Source organism: Phalacrocorax carbo, chromosome 1, assembly GCF_963921805.1.
Source record: "Phalacrocorax carbo chromosome 1, bPhaCar2.1, whole genome shotgun sequence".
Taxonomy (NCBI): domain Eukaryota; kingdom Metazoa; phylum Chordata; class Aves; order Suliformes; family Phalacrocoracidae; genus Phalacrocorax; species Phalacrocorax carbo.
In genome coordinates, this window is record NC_087513.1 from 206,142,864 (window position 1) to 206,162,852 (window position 19,989).

Genomic DNA, 19,989 nt, shown 5'->3' on the forward strand with positions numbered 1-19,989 from the left:
AAACTAAAACGCAGATCTGCGCCAATTAGCTAGTGGAACAAGTCTGTAAAACCTGTGATGGATTCTCCAGACAGAGAGTGTTATAATCACCAGGACTGAATGTTTCACAAACTGGAATTAATTCACAGCGTTGTACAAAAGACTAAATTAGATTATTTCCAAGCCCTTCTACCTGACAAGCTGCAACTCTCTCAACATGCACCTAAGAAAAGTTAGCAAAGACACCATGCAGACATAGCTGCACATCTAGGAAAGGAAAGGTTTTCTAAAGGTTATTACATTTTGCCAACTTAAAGCATTCAGAAGTCACGAGTAAGGGCCCAAAGCATCATGCAACTGGCTTAAAAATACTGATATTTTAAAACAGCAACAAATATTGGTTCCTTCTTATTTGCCTTCTGAGTTTTGGCTTTTTAAGCTTCAGGGTTCCAGCTCAGCTCTGCAACTGTGATGTCCATAAAGCAGAGGCCACTAAGTCTAATTTATATAAAGGCTGAGATTACCGCAGCATTATATGACTCTAGGAGGTTTTCAGGACAATGCCAAATACCTTGAGATTTACAGTAAAGTTGCGAGATTTCACCACAGTAATTATAAAAGCAACGTTCCCTTTAAAACCAGCCATGTGAAAAAAGAAAAAGCCAAACCAAAAGAGCAAGTTAAGCAGCAGCTGCAGTTATCCCATCTCCTTCAACAGCTCCCTGCCAGCATTTGTGGGTTTCCAGCCACATTTCCCTCATCATAGAAGGACTGGAGGGAATGGGGGATCGGTGACCCTACAGGTCTTTCCCATCTCTGGTATCTGTGGGCGCTGCTTCTGCACCAGTGCAGCTCTGTGCTTCTCTCTTCTCTGGAAGGAAGAAGCCTTTTGCACAGTCCCTGTCCAAGGGATGCCAGGATGAATGGGCTGGAGAACAGATACAGCCAGGACAGAGGGAAGGAGAAGCTGGGATATATGAGATTCCCTTCTGTCCATGGGCAAAGCTCTGTTTCCACTAGCTTCTTTCCCAGGCCCTCCTAACAAGACGAAAGCTGGAATTTCTCACCTCCCTTGCTTCTCTAACAGAAAAACCAGCCTCTCCAAACCCTACTCTTCCATTAACCTGATGAAACCGGGTCGTCCCCTACCTCGACCTCTCTTATCAAGGTCCCCCATCCCAGCCAGATGGCTGTCTGTGAGCCTCCCCAGAGCCCAGGTAAGGGGGGAAGAAAGGAGTGAGCAAGAGCAGAGGCACAGGAATATTTGAGCTTGGGAGCAACCTGCAGTGTAACACAACCCCCGGCTCCCCTCCAGCAGCACTCAGGGGCTGCTGCCCAGACAGATCCTCAGGCAGAGATGGGGCTGACATCCCCAGACAGGTAGCCTGCCTTAACCCTTTCCACAGAGAGGAATATTTGGGGCAGAGGCCATTTTGTGAAACTGCATTTTAACCATGTTCATTTCAGACCTGGGCAAGCCCATCCTGTGACACAGCCTGAGATGAACACAGGGATGCCCTGCTGCAGACAGAAAAACAGCAAGTGATGACCACACTGGTATTACTGCCGCTTCCTAAAGGTTTTGTCACCCAAATCTTCCCAGGTAACATGACCATAAGGGGATCCTGCAGCCCACGGGGCCAGTTATAATCTGCAATATGGCACAGGAGAAGAAACCAAATGAATTGTGTCCAGTTTTGGGCTCCCCAGTTTAAGAAGGATGTGGAACTGCTTGAGCAAGTCCAGCAGAGAGCTATCAAGATAATGAGGGGGCTGCAGCATCTCCCTTAGGAGGAAAGGCTGAGAGACCTGGGTTTGTTCAGCCTGGAGAAGAGAAGACTGAGGGGGGATTTCATCAATACCTGTAAGTATCTAAAGGGTGGGTGTGGGATGATGGGACTAGGCTCTTCAACAGTGCCCAATGACAGGACAAGGGGCAACGGGCACAAGTCGGAACACAGGATGTTCCACCTCAATATGAGAAAAAACTCCTTTCCTGTGCGGGTGCCAGAGCAGGGGCACAGGCTGCCCAGGGAGGCTGTGGGTCTCCTTCCCTGGAGACATTCAAACCCCACCTGGATGCGTTCCTGTGCCCCCTGCTCTGGGTGTGCCTGCTCAAGCAGGGGGGTTGGGCAAGGTGATCTCCAGAGGTTCCTCCCAACCCCTACCATTCTGTGATTCTGTGAATTCATACCAATTAAGAACAAGTCTGTGTAATGCCAACAGTGAATATTTCAGTGTGCCCAAGCAAAGTGAAGGGTTGACAATCCTGTATTGAAAAACATCACAGAAAAAAAACTGAGATGAGGATGAAGACCACTGCCTGCTGACATCTGTGCAGCCAAATGTCCCACCAGCTGCTGGTGCTGTGCAAAGCCATGGCACAAGATACAGTCTGCAAGTGAGCAACTGTCCTGCTAGTACTAATTACCACCTAAAATGTAGCCGGCAGGAACACATAGGCAGGAAACATCCCCTAAAAATCCAGGCACCGCGTGAAAGCAGCTAAGAACCACCTGAAAATTCCCATCTGCACACCAGGACCCAGAACTGCCTTAAAGAAAGCACAAGAGACCATATGCCTTAGACCAAACCTAGCTTTGGTGAAACACTCCCTGGCTATGCCAACCTCCTAACCTACCCCTGGAAACACATGCTGGAGTAGCCACAGCAGGACTATATGTAGACCAAGAGGTATTCAGGCCCTTGTTGAGCTGCAAGAAAGATACCACCCAAGATTTTTTAATAAGTCTGCAAACTGCAGCAGCTCTGCTCTGCCATGCTGCCAGTCCTCTGCTCCACAACACATCCCCCCAGTGTCCCTGAACCTGCCAGGAAGGACGTTTCTCCACCATCATGCAAAGACAACGGCATGCAGGGGTAGCAGGCAACCCCTCTGCAGTGTGATTTTGGGGGTAAACCACACTGTCTTACTGAGAATGAGCAGTAACCACCATCACGAGCCAGGCTGTTTCTCCCCACAACTGCTGGTGTGATCCAGCTCAGCTCAGCATTAACCTTGCTGATCAGGCACCTGGACAAGGCTTTGAAACTGGTTCCAAAGGATTTCCCACTCAACACCTGTGCCGCTCCCGGTTAGCTGCAGCAGCACATGCAGCACCCAGGTCCACTCGCTTACACAGACTCAGCAGAACAGACTCTGTGGGTATTGAATCAGCACTTTCCAAGAATAATAAAAAAAAACCCAAACCAACTCATTTTCTGTAGGGATGAATCTGCTTGGTGCCAGAGATGTTTGTTAGCATTGCAAATGGCTGCAGCAGAGCACGGCCCCAGCTTGACCCCATTGCCCTCAAGTTCATATAGCTGTTTCTTAGCATAAACAGCAATCTTTGCTGAGCTCTTAAAATTATCATCTCACTCTGAAAAAATGGCACAAACTCCATATCATGGTAGGTTGGTAATCAAAACACATGGGTAGCTGGGGGAAAGCCAGCACAGGCCCTCCATTTATCATGACTACCTTGCAACATTCATCAAAGCCACACTCTGGGTTCCTCCCTGTCTTGACATGAAGCTTGTCACTTTTGCAAACACAGAAAGGCAGAGCATTTACCCCATGATTTCATGCCTTACAAATTTTGGAAAGGAATAGCCTGGTCAGCTTCACAATCTTTTCTCTGTGCCTGTGCTGTGGCAAAGTAAGTGCATGCAACTTAAGTCAACACTGACAAAACCTTTGGGGATTTTGGGGTCAGAAAAGACCTAATGAGGCAGCCTGCAACACAAAAACCACCCACAATCACACCAAACAGCACTAGCCTTCCAAATCTAGCAAAATACTGTTTGGGCAAACAGGGATGAGACAGAGAAACACTTCTGTTTAGGTACAGCAAGGAAAAGGGAGCCCTCAATGCATGGACTTGCCTCTGAAGGCAGCAAACCTGCTTGGGCACTGGGCAGGACCCGCACCACTCGCAGGGGTCAGCTTGCAGTGGGTAAACCCTCTGGATTATTTTTAACGCGCTTGAAATAAACCTGTTCTTGCGGGGAGGCCCAGCATGAGGGGCCAGGTACCCTGAAAGCCCCACATGAGCTTTGTTGGGAAGATTTAAGTAGTGCATAAGTGGCATATATGCTTTATATAGCTCTCTTGGAGATACAGGTGCCTCCACCAGCCATCCCGCGCAGGGCTGGCCACAGGGCTGCAATGTGCCCACCATATGCCTGAGGCTGAAGCACACATGGGCTGCGTCCATGCAAAGCCCAAGCACTGCAGATATCCGCTCCTCCATCGAGGGCAGGATCAGGCCCCTCCGGCAGACCCACCCCCCTCGGCGGCCATTACCTGCTGACGCCATACTCCGGGGGTGGCTGGTAGCGGACGAGGGCCACCTCCGCCCGGGCGGGCTGCGGGGCGGCCGTGTAGGCGGCCTTGAGGACATCCTGCGCCGGCTGCTCGCCATAGAAGAGCCCATGCTCGGGCGCCTTGCTGCCGGGGGCTGCCGCCTTGCCTTTGTAGGGGTACTCGGGTGGCGGGCCCCGCAGGTCCGTGGCCTTGCTGGGTGGGGGGGCCACCTTGAAGCCCTTCCCACCCCCCGGAGCCGGGGGGTGCTGCTTGGCCCCATTCCTCTCCAGCGAGAGCTGCATGATCCTCTCACTCAGCGAGCGGACGTGGCCCTGCTTCAGCTCCTTCAGCGCCTCGTCCTTATGCGCCTGCCCGCTGTTGGCCCGGTTCACCGTCGGCCTCCCCTCCGTCCTGGACTTCTGGCTGGATGCGCCATAAAAACCCGGCGCGGCGGCAGTGGCCGGCGGCTGGCCTCGGAAAAACTGAGACTGGGCCTTGGCCTCCTCGTAGGTGGGGAGCTCCTCTGTGCTGTGCGGGGGCTGCGGGGCCCGGGGCTGCTTCTCCATTGCAGCACCGTCCCCCTGGTGCTCCTGCCCCTGCGGTTCCTGCCGCCCTGACGGCTGGACCATTGACGGCTCTTCGGGCGCGAGGTTTTCTGCGGAAGAGAGAGTGCTGGCAGTGCTGTTGGAGGGGCCGGCGCTGCCCGTCGCCTGGTGCTGTATGGCCAGCAGGTTCATGTTCTCGCTGGGGTTGCCATACCTCAGCCGCTCCTGGATCAGGCGCTGCAGGACGGTGCCGGCTGCCACCTCCTCCGCCCCTCGCATCTCTGCCTCTGGGATCCGGCGGAAGCTGGGTGGGCGCAGGGTGCAGAGGGCCTCCTCGGCTGGGCAGGGAGAGACAGAGGCCACCATTAGCTCTGCTGCCCGCTTTTTTCCCCTCCAACACCCCACAGCTCTGACCGCTTGCCCAGGATGCACCCCCATGGCAGCACTCTCTGCCAGGGTACCCCTGGGAGCAGAGGAGACATGGCTGGAAGCCACCAAAGGAAGTAAAGCACTGCTCCCAGTTCATCCCTCCACCCCAGTTCGTCCTTAATTCCGTTTGCAGTGACCCCAAAAATATATTCCCATCCCCTCCCTGGCCCTCCCCTACATAATACTCCATGTGTCCCATACCCACAGCTCTTAAACCCCCCCGAGTCAACAGAGAGACAGGCAATGTCACAGGGAAGTTTTGTCTTTTCTAAAATGAACAGAACAGAACATTTCAGTTGGAATGGACCTACAAGGATCATCTGATCCAACTGTCTGACCAATTCAGGTTTGACCAAAAGTTAAAGCATGCTCTTAAGGGCATTGTCCAAATGTCTCAAACACTGACAGGGTCGGGGCATCAACCACCTCTCTAGGAAGCCTGTTCCGGTATTTGACCACTCCCCTGGAGATGCCTAGCACAGCTTAGAGAAGCAGCTTGCATGGCAATACTAAACAAGATGCTCCATTTTTGATGGCCAAAGTCAGATGAGTCAAATCCCCTCCTAAGTGCACTGCCTGCCACGACAAAATAAAATGCAGAATGTATCGCAGAAAAACTGTGAAATGACACTTGAAATAAGAGAGTCCTAAAAGTGTAATTAAAGAACAATCTGTGCTCTGGCATCTTCCCCTAAAACTGCAATTTCCCTTCTGGCCAATAACACTATTTCTAAGGGAGTCGATGCCAACTTTTGTAATTTTGTTGGGTGAGTTCAAGGAAGGCGTTATGGTCATAGATGTAATGCCAGCATTTTAAAAAGAGCACAGGCAGATCAGCTACACAACCCTAACACAAGCTACTGAACTAATTCAGAGGCAATGGTACCATTTTTGCACCACACACACAGTGGAGCTTCCCTGGAGCTAAGCATCTACTGGCACATAACCACAGCTGGGAGACTGGGATCCTTCCCTCCTGGGAGACATCTGTCTGAAAGTGTCTGAGCCCAGAGGGGTCTCCTGAAAAACCCCTGTTTGGACAAAAGCGAGAATAAGCCTGCAGCTCTGTTGAGAGTCCTTCCATGTCCCTAGGCAACAAGGAGGTGCCGTTTTGAGTTTGGTTTTTTGAGGTCATTCTTGGCAACTTTCTCTCCTGCTGTTTTCAATTCTCAGAGGAGTTTGTGAGAAGTACTTATATTTGTTTTTTGGCGTTTGAAAGTAGTTAAAAAGCAAACTTTCTCTTGAGGTCTGGTATTTCCCTGAGGTTTCATCAGTTACTGCCCATGCTGTGGGATAACATATATAACCCGGATGCCAGAGGGCAAGAAGAGCCTTTGGCTCTTAACTATGAGAATAGGTCATTTCCGCTAACATTTCTGCAGCAAAGCCTTAAAGTTGATTGCGGGGCTCAAGGGGGAGAGAAGGTTCGCAGACTGTTACAAACCATGCCTGCCCTACAAGATATACCTCTCCTGCTTTCCATGAGACAATGTTATCTGCCTACCAGCCTGACTTGCTGGGTCTGCAGCCTGGCCACCAGCTTTCAGAGAGTCTGTCAGCGGCCCAGGCCAGTGTTTCAGCCAACAAGAGGCACAGACACACACATCTCCACCTATCTGTCTGCACAACAGCCAAGTACCCATCTACTTAATAGGCCACTGCAGCTACAGCAACCTCTTACTGCTTTATCTGTGTTATCACAGCGCACAGAAGCCTCGCCATACTGGACATTTTTGCAGATGTGCAGTAAAATCTCCCTAACATACCAGAGAGCTCATAGCCTGGGTTGTTAAGACTACGCTTCACATATGCCTGCGGAAAGTGAAAAAGCCAACACTACATTGTCGAGGCAGCTCTTTATCATACACCACAGGGATTTTCACCCCTGCGCTAGACATGTTAGCATCCTTATACTTGGGAGATATACTTTAGTTGCTTATCGTTGAAGTCCAAAAGGACTGACCACAGTGAGACTTCCACAGGGTGCCTGTGGTCGTGCTCCATCAGCAAAAAGCTAGGGACCTCAGTCCAGCTGTGCAGTGAAGAGCAGCCATGTCCTGAAGGACAAGCGGAAACATTCCATCCTCCACAAGCACAGGTGACAAACGATGGTGGGTTATAACACCCAAGTCAAAGGGAACTCCCCTTTGACTCCACTGAGGATGAGAAGCTGGCCTTCAACTCTGTAAATACTATTGGTAAATGGTCTAAACTGCTTAATGTATGCTTTGGGAAAACCCTACAAATAAATTTGGTAGGTTCATATGGAAGCATGGCCACCCACTTACCAGCTTTTTCTTTGGCACTGATTGCTTCAGCTGTCAGCGGAGAAACTTCATGCCTGCCGGCAAACAACTGGTGATCCTGGTAAAGAAAACCAGTGTCTTCCAGTACCTGGACTGGGCTAGTAGGCTTGTAACAAACAGATGTGGAGCCTGTAAGAAAGAAGAAAGGGATGTCAGTAAATAGATCACTTGAATGACAAAATATAAAGCCATGACTTATGACAGAAGTGTAGAACGTTTTCTTGGGCATGGTTAGGTACCTGAGAAGCCCTGCTGAGGCCACTGAACCAACCACCTCTGTTGTCCTCACCACCCAAATAACACATCAGCTCTAAGGAACAAGAGGCAGCCACCAAGTCATGTTCCATGCACCGACCCAGCCCAGCCTTTGAAGTCTGCAGACCAGATACAAAACAAGGCTGGCAATGCCTGGGTTGTAAGAGCTGACAGTGACAAGCTCACAGATCAAGGCACGTCCCTGGGACATGAAACCAACAGAGCCAAAGCAAAAGGAGTGGGTAAAAAGAAAGAAAGGATAGGTGAGGACCCAGCCACACATTCTATAGGATTAAAGTCTGGGAAAGGCTTTGCCACAAAATCTGCTCATGAATAATAGTTCAGCAATACTGAAAATTGCTGAGACATAAAATACAGCCAATGCTATCAAGGGAGAGAGTTTAAAAATAATTTTTTCCGGATGTTCTTAATATGGTAAGGAGATGATGCAGCTAGAGAGCCATGGGAATGTATCCAGCAGACCGACTGCACAGGAGCCCAAACTCCAGCATCCCACAGACATCGATGGCTGGACTAGTTCCCCAGCCCCTCTCACAATCAGTGAGCAGGAACAAGGCTCATCCTGAATCTGCTCTAAGGGGCAGCTTTCTCCAGCAGTGCTTGTTTTAACAAGCTCATACAAAATGCATCACAGCAGTGTTAAGACAGGAATGACACTGGCTTGACCCCACAATTCAAGACAGGAATGGCATTGGCATGACCCCACTATTCAAGAAAGGCACAGGCAGACTGGAGAGGGACCAACTGAGGGCCACAAAGATGATCAAAGGGCTGGAGAAGCTGCCCTATGAGGGAAAGGCTAAAGGAGTTAGCTCTTTTCTCCCTGGAGAAGGGAAGACTTGGGGGGGCGGGGGAGGCAGCGCTCATCGCAGAACTCCAGTAGTTAAAGGGTGGCTACAAAGAAGACAGAGACTCTCTCTTCACAAGGTGCCACATGGAGAAGACAAGGGGCAATGTGTACAAGTCACACCACAAGAAGTTTTATCTTGACATAAGAAAGACATTTTTTACAGTGAGAACCATCATTCACTGGACATGGTTGAGCCCCCATCACTGGAGGTTTTCCAGATGTGTTTGGACAGGGCCCTAGATCACCTCATCTAGGCTCCCCTTCCCATGGAAGGTTGGACCTTTTGAGGTCCCTTTCAAACTGGGCTGTTCTATGATTCTATGATTTTCTGCTTCCTACTGATTTTTCTGAGCACTACCTCATTTTTACAAAGAGAAGGCTCTTTGAGGGTCAGACCTGGGAGGCGAGCATCTCCTGGCCCCAAGCACCCTGGTGTAGCAGGGACACAGCAGACTCACTCTCCATTTACATCACCCATTGCAGCCATTTTAGACTAAGGGATGGCCATCGACCTCTAGCACCAGCCACTGCCAAGGGACATGCTTGGGCAAAAGGTAGAGGGCTCGCAGTGGCAAGCAACCAGCAGGGCATCCATCTGTCCCAGCGGGGCATCTGTCCATCCCAGCAGGGCAGGAAGCCCACAAGCATAGGGACCCACAGCACCCTGCTTTGCAGGAAAAAACACTGACCACGGATGACCCAGACTTATTAATCCTTACTGTTTGGTTTGCACTCAGCTAACTGCGTGTTCGCTGGCATATATCACATGGGGAAGTTGCTTTGCTGCTCTCCTTATGTACAGGTCATCGCTAACCCCATGTCCCTGCACAGAGCAGAGCAGAAGGAGGGTAGTGGAGGGCAGGATCCAGTCTATCTTCCCCACAGGCATGAAGATAATATTTTCTTCTGTGCCCAGAGGAGAGGAAATAGGCATTTCTGCAAAATGTTAATGAATTCATCACTTTACCATTCATATTATGCATTAATGTGTATGGCAGTTGTCTATATTTAGAGAGGGAAAGATTGCTCACTTGAGCACATCTAAGCCGAGTACACTTGTGAAAATGAGCATGGCAGACTGGTCTGGAATTTGTGCTGATGCAGACCCAAGAAAAATCTCAAGAACCCTAATTTTCAACATTATTATCCTATTCTGGTACAGAATAACATTAAAGACACCCTCTACTGCTCCTCCATACACATGGTCCTGCCTCAGAATCAGGAATTCTGTATAAAACAAAGGAGTTAGTAGATTGGGGTGAAACAAAGAAAATCCACAGACCCAAGGAAGACAAGCAGTTTCAAACATTAAAGGCAACCTGAACAACCAGCAACTACCAGCTTGGCCTCACCATTCACCAAACAGAACTTAAAAGAATGAAACTGTTACTAAAACCGTACACTCGCCTGCTGCATTTTGAGTCTGTAGGCACCCTTGGGTCACGCTTTCAAATTTTCCAAGATGCAAAATGGAGAATAAAGACTTGTTTCTTCTGTGATAAGAGCAGATATTCTAACCTAACCACTTGTCTTTGGAGGTTGTGGCCATGGCCAAGCAATATTGTACTTTAATCACAAGGACTGGTAAATGCCGGCATCTGTCAAAGTGCTCGGTTTCCAATCTCTGTTACGTCGGAGTTGAAACCAAGTAGCTCTGACCTGGGCAGAAACCACCACACTTTGCTGTACCCATGTTGATGTTTTATCATCATAAAATGACATAATGATGTTTTATGATGTTAAAAATGACGTAACAATGTTTTATGTTCATTCATGGTAGGTTTTAATAAAACATCAGCTGTAACTGCCACAGAAAGCCAGTTTATGTGTAAAAATGATAACAGTTACTGAAAGATCAGTGCTTGGCACATGGCCACAGACCAGATCATGGGCAATAACGCAACACTTGAAAGCTTAGGGAAGCTTCACAAGCTATTTGGAGGAAGGCATGAGCTTTTTTTTTTTCCCTCACTTGCTATTATTGGAGCCTCCCAAATCCCAGCTCCTCTCCCCAGAGGGAAAGGGCTTGCTATACCCAGCTCTGAAGGAGTGCAAGGCTCCCTTCCGATGCTCAGAAGCTCCTGCTCCTTCCCCAGACCTCCCCATTCTTCTATGATGCTCACCAAAAAAGCAACTTCCATCCCTAAAACTGATTCCTGGTACCAGAGCAGCAGTGCCCAGGGTCCATGGGTAAGCAGCTGGTTGAGGGCAACCTAGGACAGACCATCATCCCTCCAAGGTCATGTCCCGAGGGTAGGACTTTCTACCACCATCTAGGCCAAACATCCCAAGCCACAAACCATGGTTGCTGCCCCGTGTACTGTTGCTGCTGCTGCCACGAAGAGCTCAACCCATCACCTCGGTAGGTGCCCATGGGCAGCTGCTGGCTGTGCTGTGCCCCCTCCCAAAGCCAGCCCAGCCCCCTCAGCCCCAGCATGCCAGGATACAGCATGGTCCATAGACATCACCTTTCCAATTGCCATATACCTGGTGTCTCTCAGGGCCAACTCTGTAAGACATGACCACATTCCTGGCCCACTTCAATCCTTACTAAATTGGGTAGCTGCTCCAGGCCTTCATTTCATCATCTCTACTGACTCTGCCACATCTAAGTGATTGCCTGACACCAATTCATTTGCTTTCCATAGATTTTTTGGGTTGGGTTGGGTTTTTTGTTTTCTGGTTTGTTTTTTTGGGTTTGTTTTTTTTTTTTTAAGATAAACATGCATTACACCATACAGAAGTAAACGCATTATCCTGGAGGGTTACTACACAGCAGCTTAATTCATCTGAAGATTCAGAACTATTTCAATGAATCATTTGCTAAGATTAACACCAGACAGTCAGCAAGGACCCAGAGACAGAGGAGAAACACTTCAATATTTCCTGTTTCTCATGTGGTTTCAGTCTGGTTTTGAAAAGGATCTAAAGCAAAACCTCATAGGAAGCTCACTGCTGTGACATTACAGAAAGCCACAGTTTTAGAGCAATAACATTATCCCCAAGAAGCAAATTTCCTCGTCAAAAAAAATAGTTGGAGAAGATGGTTTTCTTACAGCCAAACTGTACTACTACTCTCACCTTCAGTAAAACACCAAAAAATGCCCTTTGTGCAATGACAGTTTGCTGCTTTTTAGAGGCAGCACCTCGAGGCAGCACCCGAGTGATGAGTTTCTGCATCACACCCCACTGCCCGTCCGGGTACTGCTCTGCGGCTCCCTGTGGCGCAGCCCACGCTGCCGGCACATACGACTCCTCCTCCACCACCCAAAAGCCACCCAGCCAAACAAAAACACAGAGTTGTCCTCCAAAAAATCCTCTCCCAATATGTACCCTACTGACCGAGTGGTTTGAAAGAGACCGAGGCGTTTCAAATACCATCCAAAGCAATCACCTGAAATTAAAAAGTAAGTAAGGTGGCTTTACACTTTCCTATAAACTCTGCGGCGGTTTGCAAGAGAGGTCCAAAAATGACGGAACAAAAATGACATCATTTCCAAGCCCACATCTGTCCCTGTGTCTCACAGCCAAGCCAGAAAGGAATATAAATACCTTATTCCACATTTAAAATATTTTCTCTGCCCTGTTGCTGTGTAAAAATCTCAGGTCAACAAGAAAGGAAAATAATTATTTAAGGGAACCAATGAAAGGACGGTCGAAGCGCGCCAGGTGCCCAAAGGCTGTGCCATGAATCCCCCAGGGTGGACTCATCAGTCCTTCCAATGGGTCACAGGGACTGTCCATCAAGGCTGGACGCCCCCTCCACGTGCATCCTGGCCTGTGAACCCTAGTTTCTCTCCTAAGCATCAGCCCACTTTTGAAAGGAGGGATTGCTGTACCCCATCCACACAGCCGAGCCGCTCTCCCAAGGCTGGGAGGCAGATTTGAGTTTCCTTCAGCTCAGAAATAATTAACTCCCGCTTCTTGGTTTACCTACAAAAAGCAGACGCCACTTCCAACAGCATTGCAAAGGATGCTGTTGGTACCGCCCGCAGCTCTTCTCCAGCAGCACTGGGACTCCTTTGCAGCCCCAGCTCCAAAGAGGAGCAGGGGCTCAGACACACATTGGTGATTGTTTCCCATCAGCAGCTCCCCAGTTGATGTGCAGGTTTTCTAGGTCACTTCTGGGGTGGCTGACTCACTCCCGCACCCCGTAATTCTGCTTGGGAACCTCACATCAGCTGCCAGGGCTCCCGAGCCCTGCGAGGACAGAACAAGCATCACTAATATTATTTTCACGGGAGCAGAGCAACATCTTGCAGGACAGAAATCCAATCCACGTAACGCACACCAGATGTGAGCAACCAGCACCTCTCGTTTCCCACATGAAAGCTGGGGATCTACCACATCTGAGCCGGGAGAAGCCTCACCCCTGTGCCCGGCAGGATTCACCAAGCTGAGACTCCCCTTCGCAGTACCCTGCTCTGGGGAAAGAAATCCCCATTCCAGTGTTAGCTCCAGGATCCATGTTGTGCTATTCCCTTGCTCGAGAAGTGCTCCTGCAGTCTCCCAGCTGGGGCACCGTCATTTCACTCTCCAAAAAGTGCATCGTCCAAGAAAGCACTAGCAAGATTAATGAGGAAAGGCGAAGGAGGCAGCCAAACCCCATCTCTCCCAAGGAATCGTGCTAACACATCCAAATTTAACTGCCTACAAGAATGAACACTTTCCATGAAACTTCAGCCTCACGCGCTTATTTTCATAAGCGCTTCCCATCAGCAAAAAACAAAACGGATGAGCAAAAAAGCTACGAGCGAAGCAAAACAAAGGCACCTTGAAAGCAGCTCCTGAACCTGGCATGAGATCAGATGGATACAGGAAAGAGGAGAGCCAAGTCTGCCTGCCCGGGAGATCCCCCACAGATGCCCGTGCCTCCCCCATGGAAATCAGGTGCACGGGCATGTGGGGGCAAATGGTGCCCATCACAGCTCTCTCATCTCAGATGGTTACAGGTTTTATAACTTCAGAATAATCCGCTGGTTTTTTCCCCCTTCCCAGGCTCACCCCTGGAGGAGAGGCAGGATGCAGGCAGAGTATTTTCATTGCAGCTCCAGGCCCCGAGCAGTCACCTGGGCATCAACCCCATGGAGGAAGGGAAGCATGTGCCTTAGGTGGCTGCACTAGGCTTTGCAGAAATACGTGCATTTTAAAGGCCTCTATATATTATGAGCTATGTATTTGCCTCTGCAGCTATAACAGTAAGTCTACAGCATGCAGCCAGCCTAAATATATTCAAAGAATTGAATCAATAATTGAAATTTCTACTTTGATCAAAGTGCCAGTGGCACAAATACGACTCATGTCAGCATTGCTGCTCCACGATAAAAGGGAAACTATTAATCAGAGCTGAAAGAAAAGAAAGAAACTCTCTGTAAAAGAATGAAATACAAAGGCTGAGTGAGACAACGCTTCTGCTACAGCCACACCACTTGTCAGCACAGCAGAGTCTGCAGACATCTTCACTACACTGTAAATTCTGATTTCTAAGCCACAAAAAACTCCCAAGGTAAAAATTCATCATTCAAATTCTTAGGGAAGGATTTTTTCTTTTTTTCCACTGGGGAAAAAATCATAAATCAACCAGCTACACCATGCAGACAAGACACTCGCAAAGCAGGAGTTTAAGCTATGATTGACTTTGCTGTACTTACTGCCTTTAAAAACGATCATGTTACAGAAAAGCACTGGCACGATCAGTGTCACTTGGATATTTCAGCTCTTCCATTAATTAACCAGAAGTGAAATAGGACCTAGGACTGTGGTTCATTAAGTCTAGTTCCTCGCTACTTCAAGCAACCATATTATAAAACTCCCTTCTTGAACTAAAAAAACAGCATCTGAAAAAGAGGATTTTTTTTTTTGTGCCCCATTTGGAGGCGGTTTCAGGATTCTCTTCCTCAGATACACACAAATATTCTTCTTGGTTCCCACTTGCAGTCACTGACATTGCTCTTTATCCATCTTTTTTTTTTTTTTTTTTGCCAGTGGTGTCCTTTAGGTTAAATAGCTTTCTCCCTGAGTCATTCCCACAAACTTGCAGCGTACAAAGGAGCCTGGGATAAGGACAGAACAAAAATAGTACAAAGACTGTACAGTGCTCTCTAACTGAAAATGCAGGCATTGAACTCTATCATATGGATCTTCTGATTTCTAAAGCTTTTCCTTTTTTTTTAACACAGGCAATAAACCACAGGCTAAGGATCTACAGTGCTTCACTTGATCCGCGTGAAGAACTGCTTGCAATAACACTACGCTGAGCGGAGCCTTTGCATTATTCTTATCTTAAGCGTCATGTCTAAAGGAAAAAGAAATTAAACTGTCTCCTTACCAGAATATATATTAAAATTATGAGCCTTCTGCTATTAAATCATTACACACAATTTATATTCAGCCACTTTTAAAATGCAGAAATTTAATAAAGGTATTTTACACAGAAGTGCTAACAAGATAATTGCCTTTAGTTCCTGCTCCCAGACGGCTGAGCTCAGATTTAGAACAGGGAAAAATCACAGTAACGGCTGAGGACGTGGAGCTGTTGCCTTCAAAACAGCCCAAAACCAATGCACGTCGCAGGCAGGGGAGCATGTCCCAGGGGATGGGACATGCCACATCACTGGCTGGGACCGCCTGCCCAAGACAGGTAGTCATCCCAGCGGCAGCCCTCTGCAGGATGCAGGAGCCCAAACCAGGTCCATGGGGGGAACCCCGGTGCCTCCTGCTCTCCAGGAACGTCAGGGACCCACGAGCTGTCCCTCAACCCAGCAGGGACTTCACTGAAATACCCACTCACATCATCTACGCTGAGGAGGGAGGGCAGAAGAATAACTGATTTTTGATTATTTCAGTTGGCCGAGGCCTTAAATGGAGACTGAACTTTACAAAAGCATTTTAATTCATAAAAATATTCATTAAATAAAATAAAATTGAATTTTTTTCATTATTTTCCAGCCTGAGCCTTGATTGCTGGAGTTGCTGTTGTCTAAAGCACATTTATATTTGTGCTAACCAATACGGTCAGAGCAGATAACCCCAAGTATTGCTCAATTATTTAATCCCAGACTATGTTTCCTGAGAGGTGGTAGCACCCTGCTCCTGGAAAGGCACTGCCTCGATGCGCACCAGCTGTCACCGCCTGGCTCATGCAACAAGGACCTGCTACAACTTCAAGAAGTGGTAGAGACGCGTGCAGGGAAAGGCACGGCCGCGCACCACGGCGGGACACAGCAGGGCTGTGGCAAGGCCACCGAGAGGCAGTGACAAGCAGGCATGCCAGCAAATGCTGCAGGACCTGCTGCTGCACACAGGATACACTTTACTGCAAGGCAAAACTCTGCTTTCACCCACACTGGTACAAATCCAGAGTGACTTCATCAGCTTCTACAAATTTACTCCAGATTTACACCCACAGCAGCATCCCACCCACTGAAAAAGACACTTAAAAGACCAAAAAAGAACAGATATAGTTCCTAAATGCCACATTTCAATAGAAAAGTTGCCCTAACATTTTTTATGGAGGTGATGTTCTTGTTGTTTCTGCTATTATTTTCTATTTACTTCCATCTATTTCTACTTCTGCCCTCAGCCGAAGGCAGGCTTTTTCATTTAAAAATTCAGGACACAAATGGGAACCAGATTACATCTATCCCAAAGCTGCCAAAAAGCAATTGCTGTATGAAACCAAAAATCCTCACGGGATTTTTCCCAAATCCGCAAAATATTCCCGAGCACTAAAGTTTCCACTGGGACTATTACATTAGCAGATCTCTGTGCGAAAACCCGAGTATGCAGCCGTCCTCCTAATGGTTTCCAGGACAAGGAGGCTTCGCAAAGCACATACTCCCACCTTAGCACCAAATTATATTTATACCAGATCTGGCCTTTAAAGCAAGTAATACACCTAGCAGTGTTAAAAAATGGCATTAGGGACCAGTGCCAGTCTGAATCAGGCTTTCGTTTTCCAAAGGGGAGCTGCAATGGTCAGCAGTAACATCTCCACATCACCCTGAAACCTCCACATGCACCCCCAGAGTCCAGCTGAGCCTGACCCTGTGGGCAGCCCCCCGCACATCCCTCCTAGAGCTGCTGCAGGGATCCCTACAAACTCCCTGCAGTGAGCCTGCACTGGAGAAATGCAATGCCTTCAGCTCTGCGCTGGCAGTTTCTCGCAGAGGAGCCCCGGAGCTATCTTCATGCATCAGTGCCTCCATCCAGGATGCCGATGTGCGGTGGATTTGGCCCAGATCACTGTGTAGGGCCAGGACCCTGGGAACTGCCCCTACGCTGCTCCACGATGTCGCAGGAGCAGCACATGCTTGGAAATGTAAAACAAGAGAGAGCAACCACTGATCCTGCGGGCATCGGGGCTTCGGAGGGGCAGCATGCGTTTGTCTTGGTCGAAGCTGCCCTCCTCCAGCAGCTGAGTGCTTTCCAAAAGCAAAGCTCCCCCTGCCAAATGCTGGCAGGGCAAAGGGGAGCGATGGACATCAGGACAGGAGGAGGAGGACGGACATGCAGGTGATGGGGGGGCTCCCACCGGCCCCACACAGCCTGGGGAAACTGGGGGGACCAGCCCCAGCCACGCTAGGGGGCACATCCCTCCCTATTTAACAACCTAAAACCAGCCCCCCAACTCCACTCCCTCACACTGCTGCTCCAGCTGGGGCTGGGGGCGGCTGGGCAGGATGTGGCCCCTCCCCGCGGGGCCACAGCATGCACCCAGGGCAACCCTAAAGAGGGGGTCGTTTTGGGCTCTCGCCCACCCCATAATCCCTGCCCTCACCATGCCAGCATCTCTTGGTAAGGTATTTATTGGACCCTTTTAAGAGCTTTTCTAGCCATTATCAATTATTACATATATGTATTTCATATCTCTTATATATATTCCAATACATATAATATACACAAATATAAAAATATAAATATACATAGTATACTTTATGGTTATATATATGTGTGTTGTCATAGATACCTACATATATTTTTATATATCTCTACATATATAAATGTATTAAAAAAATATATATACATATATGTATACATAGAACACTTATATTTATGTAAAAAAAATATTTAAAAATATGTATCTCCATGCACACCTGTGAGCAGGAACAGTGTGTCCAGGTAGCTGCGCACAAGAAAAAAATCAGTGGACTCCTCACCTTCAAAGCCACCCCTCTCTCAGAAAGCTTTTTAGGCTTATTTTTACACAAAAAAGGGAAAACCTCAGCGCAGTGGATGCCCGGTCAGGGCCTTGCAGATGCCTTCGCAGCCGAATCTCGGTCTCGGGTGGGCGTGGGGCACCCCAGCGCCAAGCCGCCCCGCAGGCAGCTGCTCGCCCCTCCCGGACGGTCACACAGCACCAGGAAAGGGGGGAAAAAAAACAAACAAAAAACCCACCTCTTTCCATCGAAAGAGGAAAAAGACCAACAGCGACCTTCCTGTATTTAAAAACTATGAATCACAAAACCTGGCAGGACGATTCGAGTTAAATTCACGTGGTTTTTTTTCCTCCTCTTTCAATGCTTTTTTCTTTATTTTCTTTTCAACAGGAGTTTATCTCTGTGCTCCCTGACGGGGTAGGAAGGTTAAACGTAAAGGCTCCCTCTCACCATCCCCCTACAACAACAACAACGTGAGAAAGCGCTCCCCCGGCGCGGGAGGCCCTTCCTGCGTTCCCCCGCCCGGCGCGGGCCTCCCCACGCAGCCCCAGCGGGACGCGGCCGCGCTCGCCCCGTCCCGGGACGGGACCCGCCGGCAGCCCCGCGCGTGTTGGAGCCCCCCGCAACCGGCCGGCGGTGACAGCCCGGCGCCGGGGCCGCCGCGGGGACGCTGCGGGAACACGGGCGGCCGCTCCGGGTCCAGCTGGAAACGGCCGCTCACGGCGAACGCGGCTCGCAGCGGGGAGAAGCCGGACAAGTCCGCGGGTGGGTGCAGGGCGCGAGGAAGCGTGGGGGCGGCCCGGCCCCAGCGGTGCAGCCGGGCGGGGGAAGGGTCAGCTCGCCCCCGTTCCCACCGCGGGTGGGGCTTCCACGCAGGCCGGGGGTGCCGGGTCCGGGACTCACTGAGGGGCTGCCCAGGCCTTCCCGCATCCTCCCCGGGGAGCAGCGACCCCGGCGCGGTCCGGCCCCCCACGCAGCAACCGCTCCGCGCAAGTGTGGGTATGAGCAGGGACAGCCCGCACCGGCACCCCCGCACCCACCCCCGTGGGCCCCCCAGCACACACGTGGACAAAGGCACAGGCGCTCCCACGCACACGGGTGCACACAGACACACGTGTGCACACACATGTACGAGCAGGCAGGCGCACGCACCGTGCGGTAACGCGGAACAGACACACCGCGCGGACGGACAAACAGACACGCGCGAACAGTCCCCCGCGCGGCCGCCGTTACCTCCGGCTCCGCGCCCCGCCGCCCCCGGCAGCACCTTGTCCATCCGCGCCGCTCCCCGCCGCCCCGGGGCGCGCACCGCCGGGCGGGGCGGGGCCGGGGCGGGGGTGGGGCCAAGGGCGGGGCGGGACCGGCGGCTGGAGGCGGGGCGAGGGTGTGGCCATGGGCGGGGCTCAGCGGCCGGCCCCCCTCCCTCGGAGGGGCAGCGCCCAGGGGTGCCTCGGCGCCCAGTGCCCCCCGCCAAGGCTGCGAGGCCGGGGCGCTCGGGGGGAGCGCCAGCCTCCCCAGGCTGGGCCGCGGGCTTTGCTGGAGCTTTGCTGGAGCTTTGCTGCCCCAAACGGAGCCACCGAAGACACCTGGATGCGCCCGGGGGTGAGCCTGTGCGGCAGCACGGCCTCCCCACCTCATGCCTCCGGAGGCTCGGGACCTAAATCCCGTCCCAGATAGCAACACAGGCTCCCCCAAACCCACTCCAAGCCTGGCAGGCAATGTGCAGGTGATCGGAGTTATGCCGAGTCCCCAGCCCCTGCATCACACCCCCAGCATCCTCCCCATCTCACAGGGCTCAGGAGCAGGTGACGGTTGGGGAGTGACTGCGCTGTACATAGCTGGCACGGAGCTGGGGCACCCCACCCCATTCTTAAATGCAGCCCCCGTTCTTAAATGCATGCCCCTTCCTCTGCTGCCCACCCGCCTCATGGCACGTTTTCACGTGAGCAGCGATGCACCTGTCCCTTGATGTCAAGGGATTTACAGCCCATGCTGGACATGAGCGCTGTGGTAGCGGGAACACAGGATGTTTGGCAGCTCAGGGTTTCTTTGTGGATCACACCAGCCCCATAGGACGCATTTTCATTAGTGCTGGAGCCACTGCTTTTCCTCCCCAGCCCACCCCGGCCCTGCTGCT

General features: G+C 50.5%; 1 protein-coding gene across 2 annotated transcripts in view; it reads right to left on the minus strand.

The window, feature by feature from the left end:
* Positions 1 to 19,175, minus strand: part of AMOTL1 (angiomotin like 1) — a 61,148-nt gene extending 41,973 nt beyond the window's left edge. The window contains exons 1-3 of one of the 2 annotated variants that reach the window (XM_064441348.1): positions 19,086 to 19,175; positions 7,551 to 7,697; positions 4,289 to 5,171 (exon numbers count right to left, since the gene is read on the minus strand). In XM_064441348.1, the coding sequence (XP_064297418.1) occupies positions 4,289 to 5,171; positions 7,551 to 7,697; positions 19,086 to 19,128 (1,073 nt within the window). In that variant the 5' untranslated portion in view covers positions 19,129 to 19,175. Of the gene's footprint in view, positions 1 to 4,288; positions 5,172 to 7,550; positions 7,698 to 19,085 lie in introns of those variants that run through there. The other variant, XM_064441349.1, reaches the window with a different exon arrangement.
* Positions 19,176 to 19,989: the final 814 nt, after the last annotated feature.